The 13,647-nt window shown below is 38.5% G+C and overlaps 1 protein-coding gene across 1 annotated transcript in view; it reads right to left on the reverse strand.

Annotated features, from left to right (window-relative positions):
* The window catches only part of LOC150089487 (transient receptor potential cation channel subfamily M member-like 2), a 933,932-nt gene that overhangs the window by 384,307 nt on the left and 535,978 nt on the right, over positions 1 to 13,647 (reverse strand). Inside the window, exon 16 of the mRNA XM_090390003.1 lies at positions 8,053 to 8,196. Within this exon, the coding sequence (XP_090246129.1) occupies positions 8,053 to 8,196 (144 nt within the window). The remainder of the gene's footprint in view (positions 1 to 8,052; positions 8,197 to 13,647) is intronic.

Below are 13,647 nucleotides of genomic sequence, written 5' to 3' on the forward strand. Positions count from 1 at the left end.
ATGTTGATGCAAAATATTCATTTAGTTTGTTAGCTACCTGAGCAGGATCATCAACAGTTGACCCATTAATATCAAGTGGACCAATCTGATTCATCCCCTTCCTTCTAGAGTTTACATAAGTAAAGAACACTTTGCTGTTTTTCTTTGCATCCCTCGTAATCTGCCTTCGCCTGCCTAACCTCCTTTGTAACTTGGTTGCATATCAACTTGTATCTATCATAGGCTTCTGTGTCATGTGTTAATTTGTAAGTATCCCATGCATTTTTCTTCTCTGCCATATGCCTCATTAGTTCATCTGACATCCATTTTGGCCTAAACCTTGAACAATATTTCTTAGTTGGTATGTAAAGCCTAGTAGCTTCCAAGATTAATTTTTTGAATGCTTCCCATTTTGAATTTGCTGTTGGTAACATCATCAGTTGGTCCCACTGTATAGAATTTAAATACTGTCTCAGTCCATCGTAGTCGCCTTTACGGAAGCAATAACCCTTCCCTTTACCCCTAATGGTAGTTACCTCTTTGAGTAAATCCTACTTCAGCACACTGTGATCACTGCCATCTAGTGGTTCATTTATCTGCAGATTCTTAATGCATGAAGAATCACTGCTGATAATCAAATCAAGAGTATTACTCCCTCTAGTTGCCTCCCGAACATGCTGATGTAGAAAACAATCATCCAATCAATCCACAAAAGCCCTGCTAGTGTGTGAGTAACCAGCCCCCAAATTCCAGTCAATATCTGGGAAATTAAAATCTCCCATTATAAGACTCTCTGATTTACTGGCCCACTCTATTTCCCTGTACAGTTCCTTATTATACTCATCCGAGTCATTAGGCCTATAGCACACTCCTACTCTCAATTTTGATCTCCCAATGCTTATGTCACACCAAACTGACTCAACACTGCACTGTCCAGTGATGTCGACTCGCTTCACTTCCTTGGTTTTTATGTGTTTCTTAACTAATAGCATAACCCCTACCCCCTTCCTATCCTGTCTATCCTTTCTGTAGATGTTGTACTCCCCAAATTCCAGTTCTGCATCCCTTATATCTGTGTGACACCACGTCTCTGATATCCCAACAATATCTGCCTTTGATGTTTTGAGCAATACCTCAAATTCATCAAATTTATTTAATAAACTCCTAGCATTGGTGTACACGCAAGTATACCTGCACCTGTTTCTATTCTTAGCTACCCTAACACAACCCATGTGTTTACTTGTACCGCAATGGCTCCCAGCAGTCTCTGAAATACCATGCATCTTGTTTTTCAGGATTCTACTCATTCTAATAGAAGCAGTGCAAGAATCTCTTTCACCTCTGCCAGTGGCTACTGTCAATCTGTTGGTCTTTGTCTCCCCCCAAGCTAGCAGTTTTCCGACCCACCTAACACTGCCTCGATAGCATCAGCAAATATTCTTGCACCCTTTCTATTTAAGTGTATCCCATCCCTGTAGAAGCAATCTCTCCTGTTAACAAGTACAGTCCAGGGTGAAAAAAATTCTACCCCTTGAGCCTTGCACAATCTTTCCAGGGCCGAATTAATCGACAAGGCTCTCATCATATACTCCCTCCTATCGTGCCTGGGCAGAATTGCAGACACTTTCAAATTCAACCCTAATTCTCGGCTTTTGTTCAACAGTGACCTGTACTGTACTTGTTAAGTAATTCTGCCGGTCTCCTACTCTTAATATTATTAGTGCCAACGTGTACATCTATATCACCTTTTGTGCCCTTAAAAGATGATATTCGCTCTGCAACGTCATCAACCTTTGCCCCTGGCAGACATACCCTGGTCCTGTTCCACCTCTCTTTTTTACAAAGCATGTTCCCCGTTTCCCTGACAATAGAGTCACCAACAACTACTAGTTCCTTCGGGACCAGCACATTCTGCCTTCGGGGTTGCCTCTGTGTCACGTGATGCTCGAGTGCAAGCTCTGCCGTTGATGTGGGCAGCTGAGAGCTTGATGGGCCCCTCAATTTAGTTTCTTCGAGGGCATCCACCCTGTCCTTCAAGCTCTCATATAGGCCCACAAGAACGCCGAGTTGTTGCCGATATCAATACACTCCTTGCATCGCGCACACACAAAGACATCCCCCTTGGCAGTATCATGTCCCGTACCCGATTGCTCTGCAAACATCAAGCAAACAGTGCATTTTATAAGGCTGTGAGTCAGAGGACAACTGCCCCCCTCAGTTCTACAGCACTTCCATTAGCTTGAGCCTTTTGCTTTGCTGCTCTGGTCTGAGTCGTGATTCTATTAATTTATTAATTAATTATAATTAATTATGTTATGTTATTAATTATGTTAAATATAATTAATTATATTACGTTTGTAATCTAAGTCGTTATATGTATTTATTTAAACGTACAATTTAACTGCTAACGAAGTTCAACTAATGCTATCTAGTACGGTATATAACTATCGTATCACAAAGGCGGGAAAGATACGAACGGTAGCGGAGTTGAAAACCCATTAGACAATTTTACTGTATTACACAATTTTACAATATTAGACAATTTTACTGTATTACACATCAATGTCATCAGGAGTGTATACTTTGTGATTACAGAGATATAAACATAAGTTGAATACAAAGAGTATGGCCTATTGAGCATATCTGCTTGTCATTTCCCTCTTTCTTTCCACTTGTGACACATGTGAGTATCCCCTCCCTACTAATAATAACTCCAAGCCTTTCCACAGTACCTGTTATCACTGCAGTTTCACAGCATGCCTCTGAGAGAAGTTCAAATTCGGTAATCTTTTTTTTCAGATACTTACAGGTTTTTTTTTTTTTTTTTTTTTTTTTTTTAATAGGAATGGAAGGGCCATGACCATTCAATGCAGCTTATTCTGCAAAGAGTGGTTATCTGAATGTAACAAGTTTGGTGGTCGTTGGTGCACTGTGGCCTTCTCAGACAATATGAGACACTATTGGCTGTCGTTTCTTTTAAAATTTTATTTATTTTTTTTCATAACTTTCTTTCCTATTTTATCCCCCCTCTTTACATGTTCACTTCTTTAACGCATATATGCATAAAATGGCACTAGGAGCATTGTACCCCAGCAGTAGTGGTAGGATGCCTCACAAGTGGCCTTCAAAAATAATGTTTCTGCATTAATCACTTAATCAGTGATTAAAATTCCGAATTTTTTTTTACTCCTAAATACAGTCAAACTTTAATTGTAGTCATTTCCATAATGACTTTTTTATGGTTTTTGTGTAGAGTGTAGAACTTTCAGGTACCCTGTCACCATTTTGTAACTATTTGGATTTTTCTTGAAAAATGGCATGGTATCGGCCAAGCACTGACATTGTTTGTTTAAAGTTTGGGGCTATTTGATTTTCCTCTCCTTAGTAGGTCAATAAATGTCTACCATCATACCCTGTTTTTGAAAGATTTATTGTTTTCATAGCGTAAAAGACATAATTCATAGCTTCAAATTTCTCATGATGCAAAGGGATAGTCAAATTTGAAATAAATATTTAAAAAAGCCTGAAATTACTAATTTACTAACTAATAGTACTGAATGTACGTAATAATTTTTGTTAGTAATATTTATTATTTACATCATAAGCAAAAATATATGAGCACATGCAGTTTGAAATTTAGCACATTTATCAATCTTTTAAATTGGAAAATGAAGAAACTAAGTGATGGTACTATTTTATCTCTAATATGTTTTTTGTAACTTTCAGTGAAAGTAATTATTTTTTTCTTTTATTTTCATTTTTTGAAAATAAAAGGTGTAAAAAACACAGATTATTTTAAAAATTAATTTTTTTTTAAACTTAAAAAACCTTACATATTGCAATCCATTAAGATAAGATGAAATCTTGGCACTGTCCGAGTATACTTTAAAAAAATTAAAAACACAATGGGCACCTGTCAAGGCACAGTTTTTATTATTATTCTTATTGTTGCTCTTATATTATTTCTCCCTGATTGGGGGATTCCACTCCATGATGGGTACTTCTACCAAGTACACAGGATGTTTGTAATGTCAGGTGATACTGTCGGTCGAGGAAATCTCTGACTATCCTAGAGGTGTTCAGGATTACGACTTTCTGGAGTTCATTTTGGTTCTCTGGGAGACCTATTGCTGCTAGGCTGCTATGTAGAGTCTTTGGTACCATACTGGTGGTTGACACGATGATTGGGATGGTTGATACTTCTTGCATATGCCACATCTCCTTGATCTCATGTCTCAGGTTTGTGTACTTCATATTTTTTTCCACACGGGTTTTTCTGGACATTGCTAGTGTTCGGCATCGCTATGTCAATCAGGTAGGGAGCCTTTTCCATTTTGTCCACAACGATTATGTCGGGTGTGTTATGCGGGATGGTCTTATCCGTTATTATGGTGTGATACCAGTACAGCTTGTGGAGTATGGTACACTTTCTTTGGTCAACTGTTATTTCCTCGCTGGCTTCTGATGTATTATCCTGGCTATCTGGTCGTGTCTATGAGTGTACTCAGTCTGGGTGATCACCTTGCACATCTAGGTGATGGGCAACAATGCAAGACTGTTGCATTGTTTCTGAGGCCAGGTGGCATCGTCGAAATGTGTCATCTGACATTCTTCTTCTTATTATTATTATTATTATTATTATTAGCTACATGGTGCAAGGAAGCCTGAGGCTTATGCTGTACCAGGCAAAAAAAAATTAGCATTATTAGCAAAGGTACATAATGCAAGAAAACAAGCTCATATAGCATCAGCCAAAAAAAAAAACCCTTATTTCACCCATCCACTCGCTCCAAATGTTTGTCAAGTTCTGCCTTGAATCTATTTAAGTTATCAACTTCTACAACCACAGATGGAAGTTTGTTCCAGCAATCAACCATCCCCTGGCTAAAGGCAAACTTCCGCACATCTATCCTACAACCGTCTTTCCCCAATTTGAATTTATACCCTCTCAGGTGATTATTCTGAGAAAGAGGAAGAATCCCATCAGCATTGAGCATGCTCAAACCATTCAAGGCTTTATACACCTCAATCAGATCACCTTGCAGGTACCTAGTCTCCATACACTGTAATTTGCAAAACTTAAGCCTTTCTTCATAAGAGCACCCCTTTGTTCCATTCACTAATCTTGTTGCCCTTTTCTGTACTCGTTCCACCAGCTCTACATCCTTCTTAAAATGAGGCCACCAGATCTGTATACAGTACTCATAGTCTGACCACTGCCTTATACAAGGGGATAATCACCTCCTTATCCCTGCTAGAAAAATTCCTGTATATCATTGACAAGACACCACAAGCTACTCTTGTAGACCATCTGCACTGCTCAGAGAACTTCATATCTGCCTGCACAATTACCCCCAGGTCCTTTTCATTCTCTACCACTGTCAGTGTAGTACCACAGAGTTGATATGTTACTCTGGGGTTACTGCTTCCCATATGTCTGTTATTTGGTTTTTATGAGCATTAGCAACTAAGGCCATATTGCTCTGGGGATATGCGGTGGTCATTCCCTGACCTTTCCGCATCCTCCATATTTGGTGGTCAAGGGATCAAATCCAGGTCTAATCAAGATGCGTGTGCTACACACTGCTGCTCCTGCCCTCCTGGCTATGAAGGCGCCTTTCCATATGTAGTACTTTACATTTGTCAATGTTAAACTTCATTTGCCAATTCCCTGAGAAAGAGAAAGAGAGAGTTAAAAGTAGAAGGGAATCACCAAGAAAGAGAAGACTGATGATTTTGTTACAATGGTGGTGCCACCACTGCCAGGTTAAAGGAAAACTATGTCTACAATGTTTTCTAAAGTACCGAAGTAAATTTTGGTTTATTTTCTGGGCATATTCCATTAAAACAGATCTCAAGAGAAGGAGTTATGATTCGTGAGGTTCAGAAGTAAATGAATTGCTGTATTTTGGGGATAGTTTCACAGCAGCTCATTTTAGGAAAATCGTTTTAGATATCTCCCCACAGTCAATGATTTTCTGATCTGATTTTCATGGTTATTTACTGGTAAAATTAAAACCGTAAAGTTCCTTTTCAATCCTATATAATTTCAGGACTTTGTCCTTTAATTTTTAAAATTTTAAATTGTTCTTGAGTGTATAAAGTAATTTCAGATTTATTTCTGGCATATACTAACATGAAGAAACTTTAGTAGTTTCTGAAACAAGTACTTTCATCGTACACCATGCATGTTATATATTAAAAGATGGCACATGATGTCATTAGTGTCTGGGCGGATGAGTGATATTATAGATAGTTGTAAGAAATAAATATACAAGCATAATAGATTGTTTAATTTTTTTCATTTTTCTGTGCTTTATCAGCATTTGTATACTTTTTAACCTTTAATTTTTTACTATGATGGTAATCAGCTATGAGGGATATTTAAAATTTTTCTGAACTGTCATTATAGTAGGCCTTCACTTGTAATGTCATTTGTGTAATTTTTCATAATGCAATCTATTCTTCTCATGTAAGATAACCTAAATCTATGTAGTAACTGTTAATAAAATCATAATGTGAATTCTGTTAGCTTAATACCTGTCTAATATATCCTATTATTTATATTTATATTTTTATGATTCATTCTAAATGACAAGAATTTGCTGAAAGAGGATATTTAAATAAATAAATGCAGTACCTTGAAAATAAGGTACTGCATTTATTTATTTAATACATACAGGTATAACAGAAAACGGATACACATAATACAAAGCTTCACTTCATGTGGTACAGGAGTAAGAGAGAGAGAGAGGAGAGGTCAGTAACAAATAGTAAAACACCTCAAATATTCACGGGCATGAGGCATAAGTACAAATATCATAGTGACGACAGAAATGTAGCCGAACATTATGGTGCAAATTGATATCACCCAATTTTTGCATACCAAAGACAACACAGTTCACCTTAATACGTTCAGGAATGGATGCAGTTTGTCGAAAAAGACTATGACTGCTGCAAAAATGTGTGATCTTGTTTAAGACAATAGTATGTAACAGACACCAATGCAGATTCGGTAATAATTCAAGTAGTATGGGTGAGTAGTTTGGCACATCTGCTACCTCTCTGTCCAATGAAATATCTGTCAAGGAAGAAATATTCAAATGATGAAGGTATATTTAGACTGATGTACACTGAAAGGACAGAATTCATGGGATACCTGATTTCTGGGCAATGAGACGCTGTCACCACTCTTGTTAGTGGACAAACCTACCGCTTGGCAGATATATAGGTGCACTGCATTCATGTAGATGGTAATTCAATGCCAGTATGAATAAATGTCACGAGTTAACCAACTTTGAAACAGGGATAATAGTGGGTGCCTGAAGCATGGATCACTCTATCATGGAGGTGGTACAGAAATTGCACTATCCCTGTTCAACAGTATCAACAGTGTATCTAGAATACGCCATTTCCGGAATAACATCTCATTGTGGACAACGCTGTGGGTGGAGAAAGGTGGTGAATGTAACTGTCAAAATTTGTTCTGCATTGTTTCGGCCAACCGGAGAGCAATAGTGGCATAAATCCCCGCTGACTTCAACGAGGGAGGTTCCAGAAATGTCTCCACCAAGACTATCAGGCGATCATTAGCCACAATAGGTTATGGGAGCTGGTGACCCACCAGAGTCCACCATGATACAGGACTCTACACCTCAACTGGGCGAAAGAACATTGGCACCGGACCCTGGATGACTGGAGATGGGTCTCCTGGTTCGATGAGTCCAGTTATTTCGAGTTGACAGGAGAGTGCATATCTGGTGGAAACCACACGAAGTTATGCACCCATTATGTCAACAAGGAACTGTGTGGGCACATGGATGGTCAGTAATGGTCTTGGGCATGTTCAACTGGCACATGTTGGGACCTCTGTTATGTCTAGATGCATCTCTGAATGGTCCAAGTTACGTGTCCATATTGGCAATTTTGCTTTTATGTTTGCATCACTCTACGAACAGTAATGACTAAGGTTTATCATTGCTCACAAAAAAGATTCAAATCTATTAATGGCATGTATAAATCTAATTTTGAAAGTTTTTTGAATTAAAACCAGATCATGAACTAATTTCTTACTTTATGTAATATATAGATTCCATGAATAGATTCCACCACAATAAGGGCTGTCCACGAACACACAACTATATCCAATAGCTGATTTCCACAAGAAGGCCATAATACTGCTAAACTGAACAGCACCAAATAGACTATATAGAACATCTGTAAGGCAATAAACATGCAATTGAGCATCATTATGGGCTAATTAATCTTAGATTTTTAAGTTTTTAACACATTCATATTAGGCTGAAAATATCATTTATCCCTAGGGGTGGTTACATTTTTACAAAATTCACCCAAAATGGAATGACTCATTTGTGATTTTGTTTCTGTTATAAACAGTTCCATTGCAATGTTCAAAAAGTAAAATGACATTCCAGAATTCTGCTGTGTGGTTTTCTATTGTATAGTAATGAATAATTGAAGAATAATATCAGTCAAAAATTGCAACAACCCACCAATGGGTTGCTCCGCCCAATGAAGTAAACTAATGGCAGTCTCCCAATTTCCACTTACCTTTTCTGTGCTGCAATATAACATGGTTTTGTTTTTACCATTATTCAAAAGTGCATAATTAGAAAAGTTTGATGTAGCTTTTCTGCGTAGTAAGCAACTATTCAAATTCAAAGAGGAATTTAAGTAATAATCTAAAATTTATAAAACTATTAGCAGTTTAAAAGTTGATTAGTATTTTAAAGGTTATCAAATTTATAAGTTGGTTCTTTGCCATGACTGCTCTCTTTGCCATATCTATAAAGCGCAGACATGGAAAAGAACTTATACTCTTTGTCAATCAAGGTTATATATATATCCCCCCCCCCCCCCCCCAAAAAAAAAAAAAACTGACACAGGTAAAATCATGCTGTTCATGGCTGGAAGAGTTTATCACCTATTCTAGTGTTGTTATGAGTATTAGCAAAAATACTGTTAAGTATGTTAAGCCACATTACAAGAAATCTTTAGCTAAGATGCAAAGAACAGTAGCACAAAGTATTTTTAAGAATTGCTTATTAGATTAATAGTTGGAAAATAATGTAAGCTTATACAGCAGGAGTAATTAAATAAAACAACAAAAAAAAAAAAAAACTACCAACATCATTTGTCCATCCTTTCTATTAATTTGTCCAATAATTTTTTAAATTTATTCAAACTAGCCACTTTCAAACACCAGGTAAATTTTTTTTTTTTTAACCAACAGCCAATTAGTCTCTAGCTGAAATCAAATTTTTCTACATTTGTCCTGCAACCATTCTATTTCCAATATAAATTTGTGCCTCTAAATCAGCATTTAGTTTACTCAACCAAATTAGCATTCCTTGTGGGTCCCTAGTTCCCAGACTGCAATTTAGAGACCTTAGTCCTTTTTGGTAAAAGAACAATTTCATGCCCCTGACTAATCTTGTTGCTCTTGTTTGCATCTGTTACTACAGATTTATTTGCTTCCTAAAATGAGTCTTCTCAATCCGTATGGAGTATTCAAGTTGACGCCTAGCCACTGCCTAATACAACTAAATTATCACCTCTCTGTCCCTGCTGGCAAAGTTCCTGTATATTAGTGACAGAACACCACGTGCTTTCTTCACAGCGTGTCTGCACCATTCAGCCAAGTAGTATGCTATTCTGGAAGAATTACTATCCAAATAAAGTATCTTACATTTATCAATGTTAGCAGGATAAACACCATGAGACACAGCATTTCTGTCTCCCTTTAGTTTAGGTATTAGGTGGCTTGACATTTATGTCAAGCATTCAGATGATGAGAATCGATGATGAGATGACGACAGGGCTCTCATCATTATGCTGAGAGCCCTGTCGTTCAATTCGGCCCTGGAAAGATTGTGCAAGGCTCAAGGGGTAGAATTTTTTTCAGCCTGGTCTGTAATTGTTAACAGGAGAGATTGCTTCTACAGGGATGGGATACACTTAAATAGAAAGGGTGCAAGAATATTTGCTGATGCTATCGAGGCAGTGTTAGGAAGGTCGGAAAACTGCTAGATTGCCGGGATACAAGGACTAATAGATTAACAGTAGCCACTGGCAGAGTTCTTGCACTGCTTCTGTTGGAATGAGCAGCAGCTTTGAAAATAAGATGCAGGATATTTCAGAGACTGCTGGGAGTCATAGGGGTACTAGTAAACACATGGGTTGTGTTAGGGTAGCTAAGAAAAAGAACAGGTGCATGTATACTTGGGTGTACACCAAAGCTAGGAGTTTGGTAAATAAATTTGAAGAATTTGAGGTATTGCTCAAAGCATCAAAGGCGGATATTGTTGGGATATCAGAGACGTGGTGTCACACAGATATAAGTAATGCAGAACTGGAATTTGGGGAGTACAACGTCTACAGAAAGGATAGACAGGATAGGAAGGGAGGAGGGATTATGCTATTAGTTAAGAAACACAAAATCCATGGAAGTGAAGCCAGTCTACATTGCTGGACAGTGCAGTGTCGAGTCAGTTTTGGTGTGACATAAACATTGGGAGATCAAAACTGAGAGTAGGAGTGTGCTATAGGCCTAATGACTCTGATGAGTATAATAAGAAACTGTACAGGGAAATACAGTAGGCCAGTAAATCAGAGAGTCTTATAATGGGGGATTTTAATTTCCCAGATATTGAGTGGAATTTGTGGGTTGGTCACTCTCACACTAGCAAGGCTTTTGTGGATTTATTGGATGAATATTTTCTAAATCAGCATGTTCGGGAGGCAACTAGAGGGAGAAATACTCTTGATTTGATTATCAGCAGTGATTCTTCATGCATTAAGAATCTGCAGATACAGGAAACATTAGGTGGCAGTGATCACAGATCAAGGAGGTAACAACCATCAGGGGTAAAGGGAAGGGTTATTGCTTTCGTAAAGACGACTACGATGGTCTGAGACAGTATTTAAATTCTATACAGTGGGACCAACTGATGATGTTACCAACAGCAAATTCAAAATGGGAAGCATTCAAAGAACTTATCTTGGAAGCTACTAGGCTTTACATACCAACTAAGAAATATTGTTCAAGGTTCAGGCCTAAATGGATGTCAGATGAACTAATGAGACATATGACAGAGAAGAAAAATGCATGGCATACATACAAATTAACACGTGACACACAAGCCTATGATAGATATAAGTTGATCTGTAACCAAGTTACAAAGGAGGTTAGGCAGGCAAAGGCAGATTATGAGAAATCTTTGTCAAGGGATGCAAAGAAAAACAGCAAGGAGTTCTTCACTTATGTAAACCCTAGAAGGAAGGGGATGAATCAGATTAGTCCACTTGATATCGATGGTTCAACTGTCCATGATCCTGCTCAGGTAGCTAACAAACTAAACAATATTTTGCATCTCCATTCACACATGAGGAGTTATTCAGGAAGGGGAATGCCATAGATGAAGTAAACACTGGGAGTGAGCTAGATAATCTTGTAATAATTGAGAGTAAAGTGGAGGAGAAATTGTTGAAGATAAACACAAGAAAGGCACCTGAGGTGGATGGGATCTATCCAGTTATATTAAAGGAGGTAGCAAAGGAAGTAAGCAATCCGTTAGCCTTAATTATGAGAGCTTCCTTGGACTTAGGGGAGGTACCCACAGACTGGAGTTGTGCAAATGTAACCCCAATTCACAAAGGAGGATCAAAGGCTGACACAAGTAATTATAGATCTGTGAGTTTAACCTCTGTTGCAGGAAAATTAATGGAAGCACTGGTTAAAGAAGCACTGCAGGATCAGCTTGACAAGAATTCAGTTATAGCTCAGACACAGCATGGTTTTGTTAAGGGAAGGTCTTGCCTGACCAATCTGATTGGATACTATGATGTAGTCACAAAAGAATTGGATGCAGGGAATAACTTTGATATTAGCATTAGCATTAGTAGAGGCATTTGATGCAAGAAAGCAAGCTTATGCAGCATCAGCCAAAAAAAAAAAAAAAAAACCCCCACTTCCATTTCACCCCTCTGTTCGTTCAAAATACCTATAAAGCTGAGCCTTAAACTTATTTTGGCTATCAACCTCCACTACAAGGGATGGAAGTCTATTCCACCAACCAAACACCCGCTGGCTAAAGGCAAATTTCCGCACGTCTATCCTACATCTGTCTTTCCTCGATTTGAATTTATGCCCTCTCAGGTGATTATTCTGAGCTAGAGGAAGAATCCCATCAGCATTGAGCATGCTCAAACCATTCAAGGCTTTATACACCTCTATCAGATCACCTCGCTGGTGCTTAGTCTCCTGACACTGTAATTTGCAAAACTTAAGCCTTTCTTCGTAAGAGCACCCCTTTGTTCCATTCACTAATCTTGTTGCCCTTCTCTGTACTCGTTCCAGCAGCTGTACCTCCTTCTTGACATGAGGCCTCCAGACCTGTATACAGTACTCTAGGTGTGGTCTGACCATTGCCTTATACAAGGGAATAATCACCTCCTTATCCCTGCTGGAAAAATTCCTGTATAACATTGACAATACTCCATGAGCTACTCTTGCAGCCCGTCTGCACTGCTCAGAGAACTTCATATCTGCCTGCACAACCACCCCCAAGTCCCTTTCATTCTCTACCACTGTCAGTGTAGTACCACAGAGTTGATACGTTGCTCTGGGGTTGCTGTTTCCCATGTGTAGTACTTTATATTTGTCAATGTTAAACTTCATTTGCCACCTCTCAGCCCATCTGCTCAACCTTTCCAGATCCTGTTGCAGCAGCATAGTGTCAGTAGTATCTTTGACAACCCTGCCAACCTTTGTATCATCTGCAAACTTGGACATTAAGCTTGCTGTACCATCATCAATATCATTTATAAATACAGAAAACAATAATGGACATAAACACTGAGCCCTGAGGGACTCCACTAATAACATTAGTCCATGATGAGCAGTGTCCATTGATTACCACTCTCTGTCTTCTCCCCCTTAACCACCCCTTTATCCATAGCAGCGATTTGCCTCCAATGTCACACAGCTCCAATTTGTGTAGCAATCTTCCATGTGCAACAGTATCAAAAGCCTTTCTAAGATCCAAGTATATAATATCAAAGCTATTCCCTGCATCCAGTTCTTTTGTGACTGCATCATAATATCCAATCAAATTGGTCAGGCAAGACCTTCCCTTAACAAAACCATGCTGTGTCTGAGCTATAACTGAAGTCTTGTCTAAATGATCCTGCAGTGCTTCTTTAACCAGTGCCTCCATTAATTTTCCTGGAACAGAAGTTAAGCTTACAGGTCTATAATTACTTGTGTAGCCTTTGATCCTCCTTTGTGAATTGGGGTCACATTTGCACATTTCCAGTCTATGGGTACCTCCGCTGAGTCCAACGAAGCTCTCATAATTATGGCTAAGGGTTTGCTTACTTCCTTTGCTGCCTCCTTTAATATAACTGGATAGATCCCATCCACCCCAGGTGCCTTTCTTGTGTTTATCTTCAACAGTTTCTCCTCCACTTTACTCCCAGTTATTTCAAGATTCTGTAGCTTACTGCTAGAGTTGAATACACCTCTGGCATTCCCCTCATGAATAACTCCTCATGTGTGAATGTCGAAGCAAAATATTCATTTAGTTTGTTAGCTACCTGAGCAGGGTCATCAACAGTTGACCCATCAATATCAAGTGGACCAATCTG

Source organism: Mastigoproctus giganteus, chromosome 2 (assembly GCF_048544385.1).
Source record: "Mastigoproctus giganteus isolate SK-2022 chromosome 2, ASM4854438v1, whole genome shotgun sequence".
NCBI lineage: Eukaryota > Metazoa > Arthropoda > Arachnida > Uropygi > Thelyphonidae > Mastigoproctus > Mastigoproctus giganteus.